General features: G+C 44.9%; 1 protein-coding gene across 1 annotated transcript; it reads left to right on the top strand.

Annotated features, from left to right (window-relative positions):
* The first annotated feature begins 2,572 nt into the window (after window positions 1-2,572).
* On the top strand, window positions 2,573-4,905 carry LOC310850146 (leukotriene B4 receptor 1-like). The gene has a single exon (XM_083751267.1). It carries the CDS (start codon window positions 2,666-2,668, stop codon window positions 3,659-3,661), a length of 996 nt encoding a protein of 331 aa, XP_083607393.1. The 5' UTR covers window positions 2,573-2,665; the 3' UTR covers window positions 3,662-4,905.
* Window positions 4,906-18,450: the final 13,545 nt, after the last annotated feature.

Here is an 18,450-nt window from a genome sequence, read left to right as displayed (position 1 = left end):
GAGTCCCCTGTTAAGGGGGAAAGGTCCTCTTCCACACAGTTCAAAGTAATAAACGTGTTTATTGTCTCCAGACACAAGGCATTGCTAAACACTGCTGTCTACTATATGTAGTTCCTCTGCTCTTTGAAGTAAAGATACTTATGTACAGATCCACCAACACGACCAGCATGCTAGCTAACTCTGCTGTGTAAAGCCCACAGCCTCTTCCCTGACTGTCACAGATTCAGAGTCAGACCCTGACAGCATCAGGACAGGACAGGACAAGTTTAAATTTAAAAAAAAATACTGGAGAAAACATGATAATGACTCCTCCTCATGTTTGTGCTGTGGGTTTTGTTGCTTGTGCAACTGAAACAGCATCACCCACACACAGGAGGGATGTTTCACTAAGCTTGGGGATACATAAAGATTAACACTGGCATGCTTAAAGCCTAAAGAAGACTGAGCACTTTTAAGTGCTAAGGACACCCAAGGCAAGGGCGAAAGTAGGCTTTATTTCGCCCGGGTCAAAGACCCACTGTGCACACATTTGTGTGCACACACATATAGTCTGGGAGCCTCAATGATGTCGCTCTGAAGGCTTCACCCAGGGCAAAAAACCCAGCTCAGCTAGCCCCCCTCGCCCTCTGTAGCTGCAGCTCTGTCCAAAGGTCTTAATCCAGCCCTGACTCTAGTCCACATAGCAACTGTTGTTCCTAGTCTTAAATACCCCAATGAGGCACAGGAGCAATAACAATCCAAAATCTTATACAGTGGTACCTCGGGTTACATACGCTTCAGGTTACATACGCTTCAGGTTACAGACTCCGCTAACCCAGAAGCACCACTTTAGCTAATGGGGCCTCCTGCTGCCGCCACGCTGCCAGAGCACGATTTCTGTTCTCATCCTGAAGCAAAGTTCTTAACCCGAGGTACTATTTCTGTGTGAGCAGAGTCTGTAACCTGAAGCGTATGTAACCTGAAGCGTATGTAACCCGAGGTACCACTGTACTTAGTTTGGTTGTATAAAGAAAATCAGCTAGAAAGGATTTTTAGAAAAGGAACTTTTGGAGAAAGGGCATGTCTTATCAATTCTGGTTTTACAGTAGCAACCTCTGTGAATCCACATTTTCATACAAACTGCTTCTGTCGCAATACTGTACTAGATAAATTTTCCTCAGTTTTCTATGGCTCAATAGTTTCACCATTTTCCTAATTTTATCATGGCCATTTATCTAACTGTAATAAATGAGTGTTACAATAGAAAGAAAGAAAGAAAGAAAGAAAGAAAGAAAGAAAGAAAGAAAGAAAGAAAGAAAGACTGCCACTTCGATGATGCATAGTTAATCAGTTAAGTGTAGCTGTTAGGTTCAGATTGAGCCACTAGGTGGAAGCACACATCCATTCAACAAAGAATGAAATCTGCTTTTGGCAATATTTGTTTATTGGGACCAACCAAAATGCCACAAAAGTGTGGCAAGCTTCTGAGTTCTCCAGGAGTCAGGCAAGATTTTATACAGTGGTGATTTTGTTGTGGCCCAAAATGTCATAACATACCTAGGCATTTCGGTTCCAAAAGATATTTCACAAATGACTGAAATGAGCTAAAATAGGTTGATAATGGAGATTTCCAGTAATTTGGAAAGCTAAGCATCACTTAGATTTAGTAATTGGGGACAGACCACCTAAGATGAATATTTTGCCAAGGATAATATATGTGCTTTGTGCTATTTCTTTATATATCTTTGCAAAAAAAAATTGAGATTTAAAATTGAGACTGATCCGGAAAAAAAATTAATGTTTCAAGGGAAGGCACTATTTAATAGAGAGAGATGCTGAGGGTGTAGTGCTGATAATCCCTTGTTGCGGGCATGTTCAATGATATAGTCTTTTTGGTCTGAAGCTGGTGTCCTTATAAATTCTGTACTGGAGAAATTCTTCACATTTGCAGATGTTGATGTGCTTTTAACCTGTATCCCTCTAGCATGAGGATTAATGGCAGGACAACAAAAGTGTTTTTTTTTTGAACCCTTGTGGTTGCTAAGAAACTTATACTTCAGGCCTCGAAGGATAAATGCCCACCCAGTCAATGGTCTGAGGACCTTACTACCCTCTTAACATATTTCTTATTAAGAACAGTCTTGAGTGGATATCTCTCTGGAGATTTGTGTGCTTTATATGTTTGCATTTAGATGAATATATTGGATTCACAATGATGAATTCATAAGATGAATTTTATTGTACTCATAACGAGAGCCGATAGTTATTTTCTTCTTCTTTCCTTCTTTTTAAAATTTGTGATAAAAACAATTAATTGGGGGGGGGCTGCTACATCAAGTCTGGTTTTACCAGCTCTCCAGAAGAAAACTGGTGTCTACCTACACGCTTAAGAGAAGCAGGTAAATACGATCATGCTTGCACTTCTTTTTAACTATAGCCATGCTTTGCTTGTTTTTGGTGACACACATCCAATGTAGACAGTTTCTCAATATGTAAACGGAAAAAGCTCAGCATAAAAAAATAGGATATGAAACCATTATCTGTGTAGGCAGAAGCTTCTTTTGTGGTCATGTTCTCTTCCAGTCTTAGACAACCTTTGGAGGGTCAGAAGCAAAGCAGCGGGCATTCACCACAGAACATAGAAGCTGCAGCCACTAGCAGAAGCTCAGCCAAAGCTCCACTCAAAATGGATCCCTCTGAAGAAAGCAACGATCTCCTGCCTTTGTCCATTGCAAGGCATTTGGTTTGCACAGTGCTGAGTTTGTCATTCATCGTCGGGGTCCCTGGGAACTCCTTTGTCATTTGGACCATCTGTGGCAGAATGGCCCAAAGGCCTCCGACGGTCATGCTGATCCTACATCTGGCCATCGCTGACCTCCTGGTTCTCGTCACCTTGCCAATCTGGATCTACTCCTTCGCCAACACCTGGCTCTTTGGGCTTGTTGCTTGCAAAGCCCTGACATTTGTCGTTTATTTCAGCATGTACGCAAGCATCTTCCTGATCATGGCCCTGAGCTTCGAGCGGTTCATGGCTGTCTTTTACCCCTTTGCTGTCCAACGCTGGAAGAAGAAGATGACCACCAGGATGTTGGTCTTTGCCATATGGTTCCTCGCCATTGCCTTTGGAGCCATCATCATCCCGTTTCGGGAAACCAACAACACAGAGGCAGGTCTTCAGTGCGCAGATTACACTTATGATAGTAACGCTCAAATGATTGCCTGTCTCTTGCTGGAGACTCTTGTGGGCTTTGTCATGCCCTTTGCCTTCATCTCCATCTGTTATGTGCTGGTTGGCAGAAGAATCAGCAACATGACTTCTCCATCAAAGCAACGCTCTGCAAAGCTGATCGCTTCAATAGTTGTGGCATTTTGTCTCTGCTGGCTGCCCCATCATGTCTTTAACTTGATAAGCATTGCTTCAGCTCTGATGGAGGAGTCTGAAGCTCTGGAGAAGATTTCAGCAGTGGGGGCCAACATCACAGGCTCGCTTGTCTTCGTGAGCAGCTGCATCAACCCTCTCCTTTACGCCTTTGCTGCCAGGAACTTCCAAAGCAGTGTGAGGTTTACCAGGTTATCGAGATTGTTTGAACAGATGAGCCCTTCAGAGAGGACGGAAATTGCGAAAGAGGCACCAAACACAAATGGGAATGAGGAGAGTTTGACAAGCACAGAGATGATCTAATGAGGGCCAGGGGAGAAAATGAGGTCAGTCTCCATAGCGGTGGCCGCACTGTTGTTACGGTACTTACTGTGACTCCTTCGTTCTTTATCTGTTCAAGCACATCTATGCAGACCAGCTCTTCATCCAGAAACATGACTCTTCAAAAACAGTTATTCTAGACAAGCTAACTAGACTCAACTCCAGCAGTTCATGCTGGCTAAACAAAAGCAAGCAGCCAGTGTGCCAAAGACCCAAACTGAAGAGAATAAGAAGGAACGGAGGAAGCTGTCTTGTACAGAGTCGGACCATCTAGTTCAATATTGTCAATACTGACTGGCAGCAGCTCTCCAGGGGTCCAGGCAGGGGACATGCCCTGCTCTGCCTGGAGCCACCAGGATATAACTTGGGACTTTCTTCATGCATATGCTTTCCCCTTTGAGCTATAGCCTGAAACCCTGAGGGGCAGTTTAGTGAAATCTGAGCTAGATAAACTTAGGGTCTGATTCAGCATAAGGCAGCTTCCTATGCACCTGAGACAGAAAGTGGTGTTCAAGGAAGGCATTTCTTGTAGAAGGGGTAACCTGGGTGAAGGCGTGGTGTCTTTATAAGCAAGCAGGAGACAGTCGGGAGGTTTGAGGTGGTAGCCCCATGGAGGAACATAGATCCAGGGCAGGGAGATGTCTGGGGATAACAGTGGAGAGCTTTGAGGGCAAAATCAAGGGCACTTAGGAAGTGCCTTATACCAAGCAAGATACTAGCTCAGTGTTGTCTCCTTGCAGGGTCTTTTGCAGCCCTATTTGAAGGAAGCAGAGCTGAACCTGGGACCTTTTGCATGCAAAGCATCCACATTACCCAGTGAGCCATGGTCCTTCTTAAAGGGGGTACTAGGGATGGGTGGATATGTCCATTTTGGTTTCTCAGTTTCTCATTTTTCCAGACTTCAGTTCCCCACACTTCCAGATCAGGCTTGGAGGGGGGGGCAGTTATCATGAACATACACCAGTATTTTAGTGTGAATTTCTTCTAATATGCACTTTTTTGCATATTTTCCCCAAATACACATTTTTGCAAAGCAGTTTTCTCTAACATTACACATTTTTCTTTTTCAAAGGATTGCTTAGACTCATGCCCCTTTATTTTATTTTGTTTTAAGTTTTGTTGTATTGTTGTAATTTTAACATTTCAGTAAGCTGCCCTGGGAACCTGTTGAAGGGCAGGGAACTATGGTAAATAACACAGAAGAATTGAAGTAGTTTCGGGTCTACTGTGTGGGTTTTATGGGTTGTTTTGCCATTGTTGTTATAAATGCAAAAATGGAACAACATTATTAAATATGGGTGGGCAGACCAAACTTCAAATGATGTTTTGTTTCCCCTTCTTCGTCTTTGGGAGAGAAAAACTTAGAGCATGAGCCACCCTAAATCAAACACTCTTAGAATGGAAAGTTATGCATGTCCAGTGTGAGAGAAAGTGCTGTGCAGTGGTTAGAACGTTGGACCAGGATCTGGGAGACCAAGGTTCAAATGCCCATTCAGTTCTCTGGGTGGCCTGGGCCAGTCTCCACTCTCAGCCTAACCCTACCTCACAGGGTTGTTGTGAGGATAAAATGGAGTGGGGAAGAACCATGTACTCCACCTTGGACTCCTTGGAGTAGACGTGGGAGACTAGTGTAATAAATAAATAAATAAATGTCCTCTCATAAGTTCTATTATGTTCTGTGGGACTTCCTCCCTGCTACATTGTGACCCACCTCTTTTGCAGAAGTTATATTGCTTGGTTCAATTTTGGAGGGGTTTTTCATATTGTTACCAAAGTTGGATACCGCTCCAGCTCCCAGCCAAGCAGTAGCAAGATTTCAAGGAGTTCCAGGCGCTCACCTAGGCTTTGTGCTCCTTTGGAGAATTGAAGACACGGCGGAGACTGTCGTAGCTTTAAGAAATAAGGTTTATTCATCTATTTACACTTTCAGTCCGCATGGAGGGAGGGAGTCCAGATCTTAACAGCATGGTCACCTCAAGCAGGGCTTTTCCCCTACAGCAGTGCAACACTAGAGTCAAAGATATCACTCCTAGCCAGCCAGCCCAAGATGGATCCCATCCTTTTCTCCTCCTCCTCCTCCTCCTCTTCTCCCAGCACATCTTGCTAAAGACAGCCTCCGCTGGGTGTAGTTTGGTGTCACGGGCTGGTTGGACACAGAGGAATGGTGGGAGGAACCAGCTGGCAGGCATCTTCCTGTGGCTTTCAAACAGCCTCCACCCACTTTGCTGTTGTTTAGTCAGCTTAGTCTAAGTCATCTTAGTCTGATTCATGGGGTCTCTCCGTGACCCCATGAATCAGAGCATGCCTTGGAAACTCTCACTTTCTTCTCAAAGCTTCTCCTTTTTTATGTCCATGGCGTTTTCATGGCAAAATAATGGAGTGGGTTGCCAGTTCCTTCTCCACCACCCAGTTTACTGAGCCTGATAAGGATCTGGCCCATGGAGCCAAAATGGTTACACACACACACCCCGCTTTAGAATCTTAAATGGCCTGGGACTAGAATATCAGAAGCAGAGCTGGCTAACCCGCAGGCTACACCTGGCCTGCCAAGCTACAGGAAGATGCCTGCCAGGTCCTGATCTGATTGGGAGATAAAGCAGAGAGTGACTCAGAGGAACAGACAGAGCACTTAATCTTCTCATGGGGGGAGATAAATAGGGCTAACCAAATCCCAAACCCATGCAGGTCCTTTCAGGCCAGTGACCTGAAGCAGCCCCAGATCTCCCAGGGTTGAACTGGTCCACACAGAGTGACCCACAGTTGTCTCAGGGGTGGAGGCAGTCAGGCAGTACCAGTGGAGAAGTTATTGCTCTGATTGGTTGGACCCAGCGCATGGTCTCAGTCACGGCTGCCACCACATCCTTCTCTGCCTTCCTCTCCCCTCTGCCTCCAGAATTCCCATGTGTAATGGGAACTGTAGTCTTTTGCCAATGAGTGTCCTCTGAAGCCACGCCTACTGTTACAAAATTAACACTACCTTCCACATTGTTCTTCTTGGCAGAACCCACTGCCCACAAATCAGGTGGCCTGTGCTCCTGACCTGCCTTGCACTGGGGTGGGGAAGAGGTGCCAAGTTATCTCTCATTGGTTCAGGTGGAATCCCAATGCTTGCGTAGCCTCTGTGTTTAATAAAACCCTAATGAAGCATTTGGTTGGGAGGGGGTGGCTAGCTGTATGCATGTTCAATTAGGATTTTAAACCCTGTGCAAGGCCCCTATTAAGTTTGGATCCAAGTCAGGTTGGCCCCGATTGTCCGGGGTTGGAGCTGTTCTGAAGCACTGGGAGGACAGAACGCTTCAGATCAGGGGGCGTCATCTCTAAAGAGCAGGCAGAGGGATTTCTCTCTCTCTCGCTCTGCTCTTAGCATTAAGCACCTGCTAACTAAGTGAGAGCTGGACCATAAAGAAGGCTGGTGGCAGAAGAATTGATGCTTTTGTATTATGGTGCTAGAGGAGACTCTTGAGAGTCCCATGGACTGCAAGAAGATCAAACCTATCCATTCTGAAGGAAATCAACCCTGACTGCTCACTGGAAGGACAGATCCTGAAGCTGAGGCTCCAATACTTTGGCCACCTCATGAGAAGAGAAGACTCCCTGGAAAAGGCCCTGATGTTGGGAAAGATGGAGGGCACAAGGAGAAGGGGACGACAGAGGACGAGATGGTTGGACAGTGTGCTCGAAGCTACCAGCATGAGTTTGACCAAACTGCGGGAGGCAGTGGAAGACAGGAGTGCCTGGCGTGCTCTGGTCCATGGGTTCACAAAGAGTTGGACACAACTAAACGACTAAACAACAACAACAACTATGTTCAGAGATAAAAGTCCTCAGCCTGCTTTTTAAGGGTAAAAGGCAGCACCCCTCCTCTCCTCCATTTCAGTGCTAAAATTTCTCTCTGAGAGCAGGTAGTGGAATCTTTTAAGAAGACCCAAAGACTGACTTATTCTGAAGGAATGTGTGTTCTCTCTTAAGGCATCCTACCTTTGTGAACAGGCAGGTGGCTGAACATGATGGGGTCTTTTGGGTGACACACTCAGACTGTAGAATTTCCTCCTACAAGAGACCACTTTGCCCCCTCTCTCTCTTCTGGTCTTCTGACAAGTCTCCTGGCCAGACTCTTTTGCTTTACAGGGCTTTGGGGTATAAACGTTTTAACATCAATCTCAATTAGGTCCTGCTTGTGAACTTCCTCTTCTGGCTGACCACTGTGATGCTGGACTAGATGGGTCTTTGATCTGATCCCCCAGGACTGTTCTTAAATTCTAAACACTGCATTCATTCCTGCAGGGATTTTGTCATGATTTGAGTTTTTTCTACTGTTCTGGTTTTGTATATTTTCCCTATACTTACACACACACACACACACACACACACACACACACCTGGTGGTTTTAGTTTGGGACAGAAAAGGAAACAGCACCAAATATAGAAGAGAAAGACATAAAAGAGGCAAGGCTGAGAATGACGCTGAAAAACAATGAAATGGCAAATTGCCTAACAAACCTTCATCTGAAGTATGAGAGTTCATTTTGTTGGGTTATTCTGGGAAGCCCATTTCTTTTATTCTAACAATATCTTGTCAAAACAACTTCCTCTGCCCCTGAGAAGGTTTTCTTTTGAAACTGTTTGGGCAATTTACTGTTTTATGAAACTTCCCTATTGTTTCTTACTGTAATTTTCAGGCTTCTTCAGAACCTCTTACATTTTACTGTAACCTTGGGAGCTGCTTTGGATGCTGCTGCTGCTGCTGCTGCTGCTGCTGCTTTTAAACAGAAAAGCAGCTTATTCACATTTTAAAATGACTAACAAGTGGATCCAGGACCACATGACTTATCTCTTCCGTTGCACACAAAGCGTCATAAAGGGATATTGACCAAACTGTGGATAGCAGCCAGGATAGAGACAGACAGAAATAATGTAAGAGTAATGTAAAAAACCTCATGCCCAGGCTCCTGCAGCAAGCCCTGCCCCAGCTAAAAGTTTACACATGGTGGGCTGCTGGGAAGCCATCACTTTAAATGTCCTACAATGCTTCAGGGCAGCTTTAGAATGGACACTCTGGGAAATTTAAAATGGTGGCTGCACAGACTCAGCTGGCTGGCACAGACAGCTCAGGGCAGGTATTAGCGGCAGTGGTGCCCTCCTGGGGTTCTGGGACCCCAAGGTTGGCACCGCCCCAGGGAGACAACTGCCAATGGCCACAGGTCTTGTCAAATACCATTTTGGGCAAAGGCATACAGAGGGGCAGGGACATTCAGTGTGGTCAGACAGACAGCTCAGAGATAAAATGGGAACAGACAGTGAATGCTGGGCAGTGCTTGACCTGGCTTAACCTTTTGAACATCTCCTTGAACACAGCCATGGGAAAAAGAATGAAAGGAATAAATATTTCACTTCCCCACCCTACCCCACCCACCACTTCTTTCTACTAAGCAGGCTATTGAGACATTGTGCGGAAAGAGAGGAAACAAAAGAAGAACTTTTATACAATTGATGTCAAGGTTGTCCTGCTTGGTAGTGCAGCGAGAGAAGCCAAAGCCCATCAAGGGTACTTCAGCAGCAGTCTTATGGTCATGAAAACATACTCTCCAACATTTCTCTGATGAAAATAGAGTGCTATTTTTCTAGAAAAAGAGGTGCTGGAACTCACCATGAACGCCTGCCTTGTTCTCTTATAATGGCAATGGCACTCACCAAAGAGGTGCCAGAACTGAATTCTGGTGAGTTCTGGCTGAAAAAAAGCCCTGGGGATGTCCTATTCCATACCCTCCAACATTTCTCTGATGAAAATAAGGGAAGGCAGGACATTCCAGGATCAAATCAGAAACTGGGGTGGCTTCTGTAAATCTGTGACAGTCCCTGGAAAATAGGGACACTTGGAGGGTCTGTGAAAAATCCACCCTCTGTCAGGGAATGTTTTGAGTGAGTAGAGTCTGGGGGATTCTTCCTGATGAGGCTTTTGGTGTGCACTCACTCTGTCTTATTCACTGAATTCTTCAGAGGGTCCTATTCTTATATCGCTCCCATTCTTAAAGTAAGCAGTCATTCTTTAAATATGGGCTGCCATGTCACAACTTAGAAAGACAATTTTTAAAAAATAATAATGGGGGCAGTCACTCCTTGGGGGTGGGTTTGCTTACAGGGCTGGATCCATTCTGCTCCCCCTGCTTGGCTTATAATAAACAGTTTCCTTTCTTTTCTTACTTCTCAGCAGGGGCGCCGACTTATAAAAAATATTGGGGGGGCCCATACCGGGGTCCTGCCCCGGGAAGTTTTCTAAATTTTAGATGAAAATTAGTGAGTTTTAAAGTTTTTTAAAAGTATTTTAGAGTCATATGATCAACATTAGAACCCCGAAAACTCGACTCTCTATAACTCCACACTCCGGGAAACTCGACAAGCCTGAAACACTTTTTGGCTTTGAAAAAAGAAACAAAACAAAAACACGCACGGTATTTTCGTAAAAAGCTAATTTAATTTACAGTAACAATTATGCTTATAGACTATTACAGAGCAGTGAATATATAGCTCTGAAAAGACTGAAATGATATTTAAATAAATCCTAAACTATCATTAAAAGAATAAAACATAAAATATTGCTGTCGCACAGTAATAGCACTTTGATTAATAAGTGAAATAGCTAATTTAAGCTTACTTTGAATAAGGCTGAGGGTTCATTAAATAAATATAATATCTCAAAGTTAATGCTTTAATACAGTTAATAAAGTTAATACAGTATGCCTAATACTGTATGTAAATACTGTAATACTGTATGTAAATAACGGGCTTTAATTGGGTCTTACACCCTAAAAATATTTAAGTATTTGAAAATAACTAATACAGTACTATAGTAATATAGAAATACAGTACTAAACTAGTACTAATATTTCAAAACTGAAAATTTAACATTCTGTATGTATTTAATTCTCTATTTTATAAAGATTTTTAATATCTGACAGTGAGTTTGGAGTAGCCCAATGCAAAAATCCTGAGGATCCATGTGGATCCGTGCTTTGCAACCACGTTTTTGCACCACTGTGACCCTAGGCAACAGTGGGTGCGTGATTTTTTTGGTGCAAGATGTAGCCATGGACATGCTATGTGATCTGATGGTGAATTTGGGGTGACCCAATGCAAAGATCCTGAGGATCCATGTGGATCCGTGCTTTGTCACCACGTTTTAAATGGGGAGGGAAGGAAAAACACAGAAGGGACAAGAAGCACAAGAGGGGTGTGCGGAGAAGCAGCTGGCTAAGGATGCAGGGGAGGAGTTTAACGGGGTGGGGGGGAGGAAAGGAAGGCAAAAGTCCCCCCCCCCCCAGCCAGCCCTCTCTCTCTCTCTCCCACCTGCATCCCTAGAGCACGGAGAGGAGGAGGTGGTGGGCTGGAGCCTGCACGCAGTGTGACTAGGAAAGAATTAGAAGGAAGGACTCGATCCTTTCCTTAACCCTCTGCTTGCCAGGAGGGCAGGGGATTCCCTGCTCTTTGTTGAGTTTGAGCAAACGCAGCAACAGAAGCGGGTGGGCAGTAAGACCCTGAGGCAGAATGCAGGAAAGCAGCAGCTTCCGCCTTCCCTCCGCCCGACCGCCTGATCTTATTTTTGCCTGATTTTTGCCTATTTTTGCCCCTGCGCTCCGGCGAGTCAGCTCCAGGGACCACACATTCGCTCAATAACACGCACAGACATTTCCCCTTACTTTTTAGGAGAAAAAATCTGTGTGTTATAGAGTGAAATTTACGGTAATAATTTTCTTAAATTATTGGGGGGGCGGAGCCCCCCCAAACGAATTTTTGAGGGGGCTCGGGCCCCCTCAGGCCCCATGGAGTCGGCGCCTATGCTTCTCAGAATTGGGCACAAAGAGGCAACAAAGCATATGTTGCTGTTTTTCATTTTCAGGAATTGAAAGTTGTGTCTGCTGAGTCCACTCATCTAGAAACCAAGAAACTGGAAATCGTCTTCAATAAAGTGTTCTTCTTTTCAGGAATTGAAAGATGATGTCTCTGGTGGGTGCTGGATTCACCCAGCAACCCTGACACTCTGTCAGCCCTCTGCCCTCAGCCCTGTAACTAGAGCACAGGCCATCTTCAGAACATACCCTCAGTGGTGTTATCAGGGTAGGACCTTGGGGCAGAAACTCAGGACTTCACTTAGTAGAATGAGCAGGAGCCCCCCCCCTCCCCCCCGCAACACACCAGAGCTGGCTTACCACATTTCAAAAGAAGTGAAGTGATTTGCATTTCTAAAGAGCAGCTTGCAAGGCCATAAAGTCCAGAGTCTAAAATTGCCTACCTGCACTACTGCATAGCCTATAAGTGCAAGAAACTTTTTTTAAAATGATATCTAAGATTCTCATGAAACTGCATTCACTCAATGCCAAGAGTCCCGAACAGATAGTTCTTCCCTTCTGTTCTTCATATGATATGCTTAAGTGTTTGGGCCAGCAGAAATAGCACTGGGTGAGAGCCTCAGGCTAACAGCCCTTTAGTGCTTGCCATTTGGCTCATGCCAGAGGCACACTCCTCGTCTTCCCAGCATAGATTCACCCACTGAGTGCCTTTCCCGCTTCCCCACAATGGGGTGCCAGCTCAGGGTTATGCATGCTCATCCATAGGCCTGACAGAGCAATGCTTCCTGGGTGCCGTTTTTAAGAATCACCTCCCTTCCTCCTGACAACAATGGTGCTCGTCTGACTTTGGAGCAAGGTGCTCTGCGCATGGGTGAGAATGCATTGATCCTGATCGTCACCTTGTTCAAGCCTGGATACAATGTGGATTGGATTCCAACCACCTCTGCCGTGGCCTATTATCCATGGGGTTATTGACATAAGGAGCCCTAAAGAGTGACCCATCCCATTTTCCAGGTCATTGCATGCCTAACGAGTCCTCCATTTGCTATTCATTAATGCAAGAGGCAGCTCTCAACAAGCCCTCCTGCTCCCCTGAATGGGGCAAAGTTTCCATCATTAAAACTGTATCCTGTGTAGCTAAATCCCTATACAGTGGTACCTCGGGTTACATACGCTTCAGGTTACAGACTCCGCTAACCCAGAAATAGTGCTTCAGGTTAAGAACTTTGCTTCAGGATGAGAACAGAAATCGTGCTCCACTGGGGCAGCAGCAGGAGGCCCCATTAGCTAAAGTGGTGCTTCAGGTTAAGAACAGTTTCAGGTTAAGTACGGACCTCCAGAATGAATTAAGTACTTAACCTGAGGTACCACTGTAGGTAGCGATGCTTCATAGATTTGTAAAGTAGATGGGCAGAAGGAGGCTTCTCTTCAGGTAAGTCATTTCAGTTTAGAAAGAAGGGTGGGTTATCAGGGGCAGTTGTGATAAGGGTGTATACAATTATGCACGGTGAAGAGAAAGTAGATAGACATTTCTGTTCCCTTCTCAAAATATAGAACCCAGGCTCATAGGAAGCTGCCTTATACTGAGTTAAGTCATTTGGTCCATCTAGCTAGCTCAATATTGCCTACACTGGCCAGCAGAGTTCAGGGTTTCAGGCAGGGGACACTCCCAGCCCTACTTAGAAATTCTGGAGATCAAACCTGGGGCTATTTGCATGCAAAGCACAGATTCTCACTTGAGGTGCTGGGCTCTCCTTCCATGTTGGTTTTAAAGAAAAGACTATTTGGTTATCTGTCACGGATGCTCTATGAGATTCCTGCATTGCGGGGGGCGGGTTGATGCTTGGGGTCCCTTCTAACCCTACAATTCTATGATTCCACTGGTGTTCAGTGTTGCTCAGGGCCAAACTAGATATGATATTAAATTTTCTCTTCAGTTTGCAAATGGCCTAAGCAGCCTCCAGTCCATGAGGGTTGGGGAGGGAAAGTTAAACATTTTGCTTGCCATTCGTGGGCCTGACAAAAGTTACATCTCCTATTTTGTATTTCAAGCCTCCTCTGACATCAACAGAAACTTTTGTGCTTCCCCACAAACTGTGGTTGGATTCAGCCCCTGCAGCACTATAAAACTGCATTTTAAGCAAATTCAAAAGGTCCCAATTTGTTTCAATGGGCTCTTTTGCTACAAAGCAAATTGAAGGGGGGGCAGGGGGCAGCCTTGGAAGGGACTAAGGGTCATCTAGTCGACAAAGGTTTGAAGCCCACTATCACAGTGACGCAGGCTGGGGGCTTCGCCCTGGAAATCTGTGGTAGGGATAGCGCCCTGCTCGCAAGTGCAGAACTATACATTTATGACCATGTGTAGTTTGCTCTGACTCCACAATAAGTGGTGGCCAGAAATTATAGCGATGCAGTAAAGCCAGCTTCCTGCAGGTGGCGAAAATAAATTGGTTATCACAAATGCCTATTGGTGGGCACCCAAAATTCTTTTGAGTGATGGCACCCACTTGCGGAATTTGCTCCTTGCCCGCTCCCCACTGTCCCTCATAGCAGTTAGGATATCAGTGAAGAAATGGTTATTCTGTGTTGCGACGGTGTTTCGATTAGTTCTTTGATGTAAATCACTTTGGGGACCCTGGCCCAAAAGTGGTATAACGTGTGTTTTCCAACATAAATTGCAAAATCCATTTTAGGTATTAGGCTAACCAAAATGTTACACAGTTATGTGCAAGCTTTCAGGATATCTCCACCCTGCCTTATTTATCATTTAGCTTGATGAAGAGTTCTGGAGAACGTGAAAGCTTGCACCCTGTTTTGTAACATTTTTATTGGCCTAATCCCTAACGGGGATTTTTCTTACGGATCAATATGGCTGTCTTTGCTCTTTATAAAATATGCTCAAGTTAATCTGTTAGCATCTCCTATTCCTGTCAGGTGAGAAAAACATCCCAACTCACCCCGTCTCTGTTTTAGGAGTGCAACTGAAACCAACCTATCACAGTTTCCATATTCACAGGCAGGGCTGCAGCAATTTTCACCTTGGGGCAGGGATGGTGGCTCATCAAAGGTATGAACAAGTCAGCTACATCACAGCCTTAACACCTGCCAGGGAAGACTGGTTCCTGCTTCCAACCATAAGCTTTACAAAAGGCCTTTTCTCTCCCTCCTTCTGTGAACCGAGAGAAACTTCCGTAAAGCCATAACTCCAAAAGGAAAAGAAGGGTCTGAACCAGAGGTCGGCAACCTAAGGCCCATGGGCCGTTTCCGGCCCATGAGTTTCCTGGAACCGGCCCACGGCCGTTCTATGGATTGCCATAAGGATTTTGTGCTCCCCCCCCCCCTTCGTGGCGCCATTTTTTTTCTCGCCACGGGGACCGACTTCCGGGTCAGAAGAGCACCAGAAACAGCTTGCGCGCACGCTCCAGCCCACAAGAGGTCTGCCAGGGAGTGGACCGGACCGGCCTCAAAAAATGTTGCCACCCCCATGGTCTGAAAGTTTAAATAACTTAAGAGACACAGTTGTTTCCTTCCAGGCAATTTGGTTTCAGAGGGAAGAAGAGCTTTTTTAAAAAAAACAACAACTCACTTTCAAGGGACCAACTGCTTTGGGTAAAACAGACTACAAGCTTTCAACCTATGCAGAATTGCCTGATAGTGACCTCCATGATGCAAGCCAGATGCCCTTCTCTGTGAATTTTCCAGCAACAGCAACCTACATCACCAGTAAAAAACACTGTTTTGTTTTTAAAACAAAAACAAAACAAAAACATTTTGGAAGCAAATTAAGATACAAAGATCACAGGGGTTTTTTTAGAAAAAGAAAAAACAACATTGTTTGTTTGTTTAACATCACCAACATACTTAACACTTTACAGCCAGCATGGCCAATGGTCAAGGATTATAGGAATTGTAGTCCAGAAATATCTGGAAGGCCATAGGTTCCTCATTTTTCTGGTAGCAGAGGAGGAGGAGGAAGGCCTCTGCTCAAAGATAGCTAGAGTTTTTGCTTGTGCAGTCCATTCTATTGCATATGAGGAGACTAGACCATAGTGAGTAATGTGGGTGAGATGCTGTTTCTTTCCAGCTAGCTGTACCAGACTGTTCCCACTGGCTTTCTTTTCTGTGCTTCCCACGGTTTGGCAGGGCAGGAAGTTCCTTGCAGGCACACCCAGGATCACTCAACTCCAAGGGCTCCAGGCAAGATACACTATCTTCTTGTACACAAAATTTGTATACCCGCACATTTATGAAGCCAAGTTTCCAGACCCTGCTCTCCTCCCAGGAGGACGGTGCCGAAGTGACTGGCCCAGCCCAATGCCATGGGCCCAGCAAGTACTTCCATTGGGCAAGGATCAGCTTTTAACAGCACTCACCTGTCTAGCTTATAATTGCATGCAAGCGGTGGTTTCTAACCCCATCTAGAGTAAGTCTTGAAAGATATTTGCCATGGTGTGGGATGGGAGATTGACTTATTCCCAGAGTATGATCCTCAGCAGGAATGGGGAAGTTGTGGCCCTACAGATGTGGTTGGACTGTAGCTCCCATCACCTCCATCCAGCATAGCTACTGGTCAGGGATGATGAGTATAGTCTAACCACTTCTGGAGAGCCATAGGTCCACCCCAAACCCTGCCTAAAGGAACACAGTGAGGAAACTAAGCAGGTTTGGGTCTGGTCAGTATCTGGACAGAAGATTGTTTTATGCCCTCTTAAGTTCTCTGTTCAAAGAATGGCAGAAACCTAAATAAATAAAATAGTGTCATGGGCATATAATAGAAGCTGATGTGGTGCAGTGGTGAAAGTGCTGTACTAGGACCTGGGAGACTGGGGTTCAAATCCCCACTTGGCTGCAAAGCTCACTGGGCCAGTCACAATCTCTCAGCCTAACCCACCTCACAGGGTTGTTGTGAGGATAAAACAGGTATAGGGAGATTCATGTGTGCCACCTTCAGCTCTTTGGAGAAAAAGGTGGGATATGAAAATACCATAATTTTTGCTCTATAAGACTCACTTTTTCCCTCCTAAAAAGTAAGGGGAAACGTGTGTGCGTCTTATGGAGCGAATGCAGGCTGCGCAGCTATCACAGAAGTCAGAACAGCAAGAGGGATTGCTGCTTTCACTGCGCAGCAATTCCTCTTGCCGTTCTGGCTTCTGAGATTCAGAATATTTTTTTTTCTTGTTTTCCTCCTCCAAAAACTAGGTGCATCTTGTGGTCTGGTGCGTCTTATAGAGCAAAAAATACGGTAATTAATAAGTACCTATGATATATAGAGTATCCTCTTACACATCAGCCCCTCCAAAAAAGAGAAAGAGGCAATGAATCATGAAAAGAGGAAGGGACAAAAAGAAGAGCTCAATCTGCATTTAAAAAAACAACAGATGATACTTTTACCTGTAATTTAGAAATAATTACTGTAATACATTGCACCATAGTTGGGAAGATAGTGACTAGACTCCTATCCAGGTACTAATGGTTGTTGAGCAACTTCAAGGTCCCTGTTCTCCCTTTTAATGGCTATTTACCTTTAGCACAGACTTGGGCCAGAGGGACAGGCTCCAGAGGCTATGTTGGTTGTCATCTGGTGGGTTAGTAGGGTCCACTAGTGGGCTGTGGCCTGACTTAAGGTGGGCTGCAGCAACAGCAACACTAGCACTGTACAAAGAGATGGCGTAAAATTAAAATTTTTATGCACGTTGGGCTCAAGGCGAGTCCCTGGAGTGGAAAAGGTTCTGGGATTATTGAAATAGAAGAGGTCTTCAAACAGGGGGCTGTCCTCTGGAAAGCTGGACCCGCGGCCAACCATTCATGATGGGGATTCTTGAATCTCTGTCCTGATGCTGTGAGCTCTTCCATTCTCCTCCACTAGGTTTGTAGCCCACAAATAAGCCTGGCTAGTTAGGCAGAAAGAGGGGTGGTGGTGGCAGTGGAGGGAGAAAATGGTGGCTCAAACTATAAGATCAGCCCCACCTACCTCACAGGGTCATTGTGTTTATAAAATAGGGAGGGAAGAACCATGTGCACCACTATGAGCTCCTCAGAAGGATAGGTGGTATATAAATGTAATACATACATACAAGTTGCGATAACTAATAAGTAAAGAAGAAAACGTTTCCTAGATTTAATGTAATATTTGCATCTTTTTAAAAAGCCTGTTTGGGTGAGGCAAGGAAACACCTTGATTTGGGTGAAATAAAGTCAGCATGTTTTGACAAGCGCCCCACCTGAATACAGTGATGGTGAAAGAGGCAATAAATAATCCATCCTGGATCAGTTTATTTGCTTTCAATGCTGGCTGAGAGTTGTAGTCTAAAACATCCAGAGGGAATGATGTTGTGGGACCCTAGTTTACACACGCAGGAAATGTCAGCCAACAACATTTACCAGGTTTCAGGGATTTGCACACCTCTAGCAATCTACTATATACAGTGGTACCTCTGGTCACGTACTTAATTCGTTCTGGAGGTCCATTCTTAACCTGAAACTGTTCTTAACCTGAAGCACCACTTTAGCCAATGGGGCCTCCCTCTGCTGCCACACTGCCACTGTGCGATTTCTGTTCTCATCCTGAAGCAAAGTTCTTAACCTGAGGTACTATTTCTGGGTTAGCAGAGTCTGTAACCTGAAGCATATGTAACCCGAGGTACCACTGTATTTGGAAAGTGTTTTGTCCATTTGTACTCTACAAATTCAGATGCCTCTAGATATATTGTTGCCAAACTTGGCAGAAGGGTTCCTAAGGTGGGGATAGTGCTCTTCCTCAGCATTTGGACCTTGCCCACCATTTGTACTCAATATTGTGGATTGAAACATCACTTTTGTGTGTGTTTTGATATAAGTTCTACTGTCTCTTCAGATATCATCGCCAAACTCAGCACAAGGGTTCCTGAGGTGGACGTCTACATTGCTGTTTGGATGTCAGGCACAATT

The sequence above is a fragment of the Podarcis gaigeae genome (genome assembly GCF_964106915.1).
Source record: "Podarcis gaigeae genome assembly, chromosome: 8".
NCBI lineage: Eukaryota > Metazoa > Chordata > Lepidosauria > Squamata > Lacertidae > Podarcis > Podarcis gaigeae.
This window is presented reverse-complemented; position numbering and strand designations above follow the sequence as displayed.

Bases quoted from the DNA above. Each gene is read 5' to 3' on its own strand.
- LOC310850146 (XM_083751267.1), top strand. From the start codon at position 2,666: ATGGATCCCTCTGAAGAAAGCAACGATCTCCTGCCTTTGTCCATTGCA.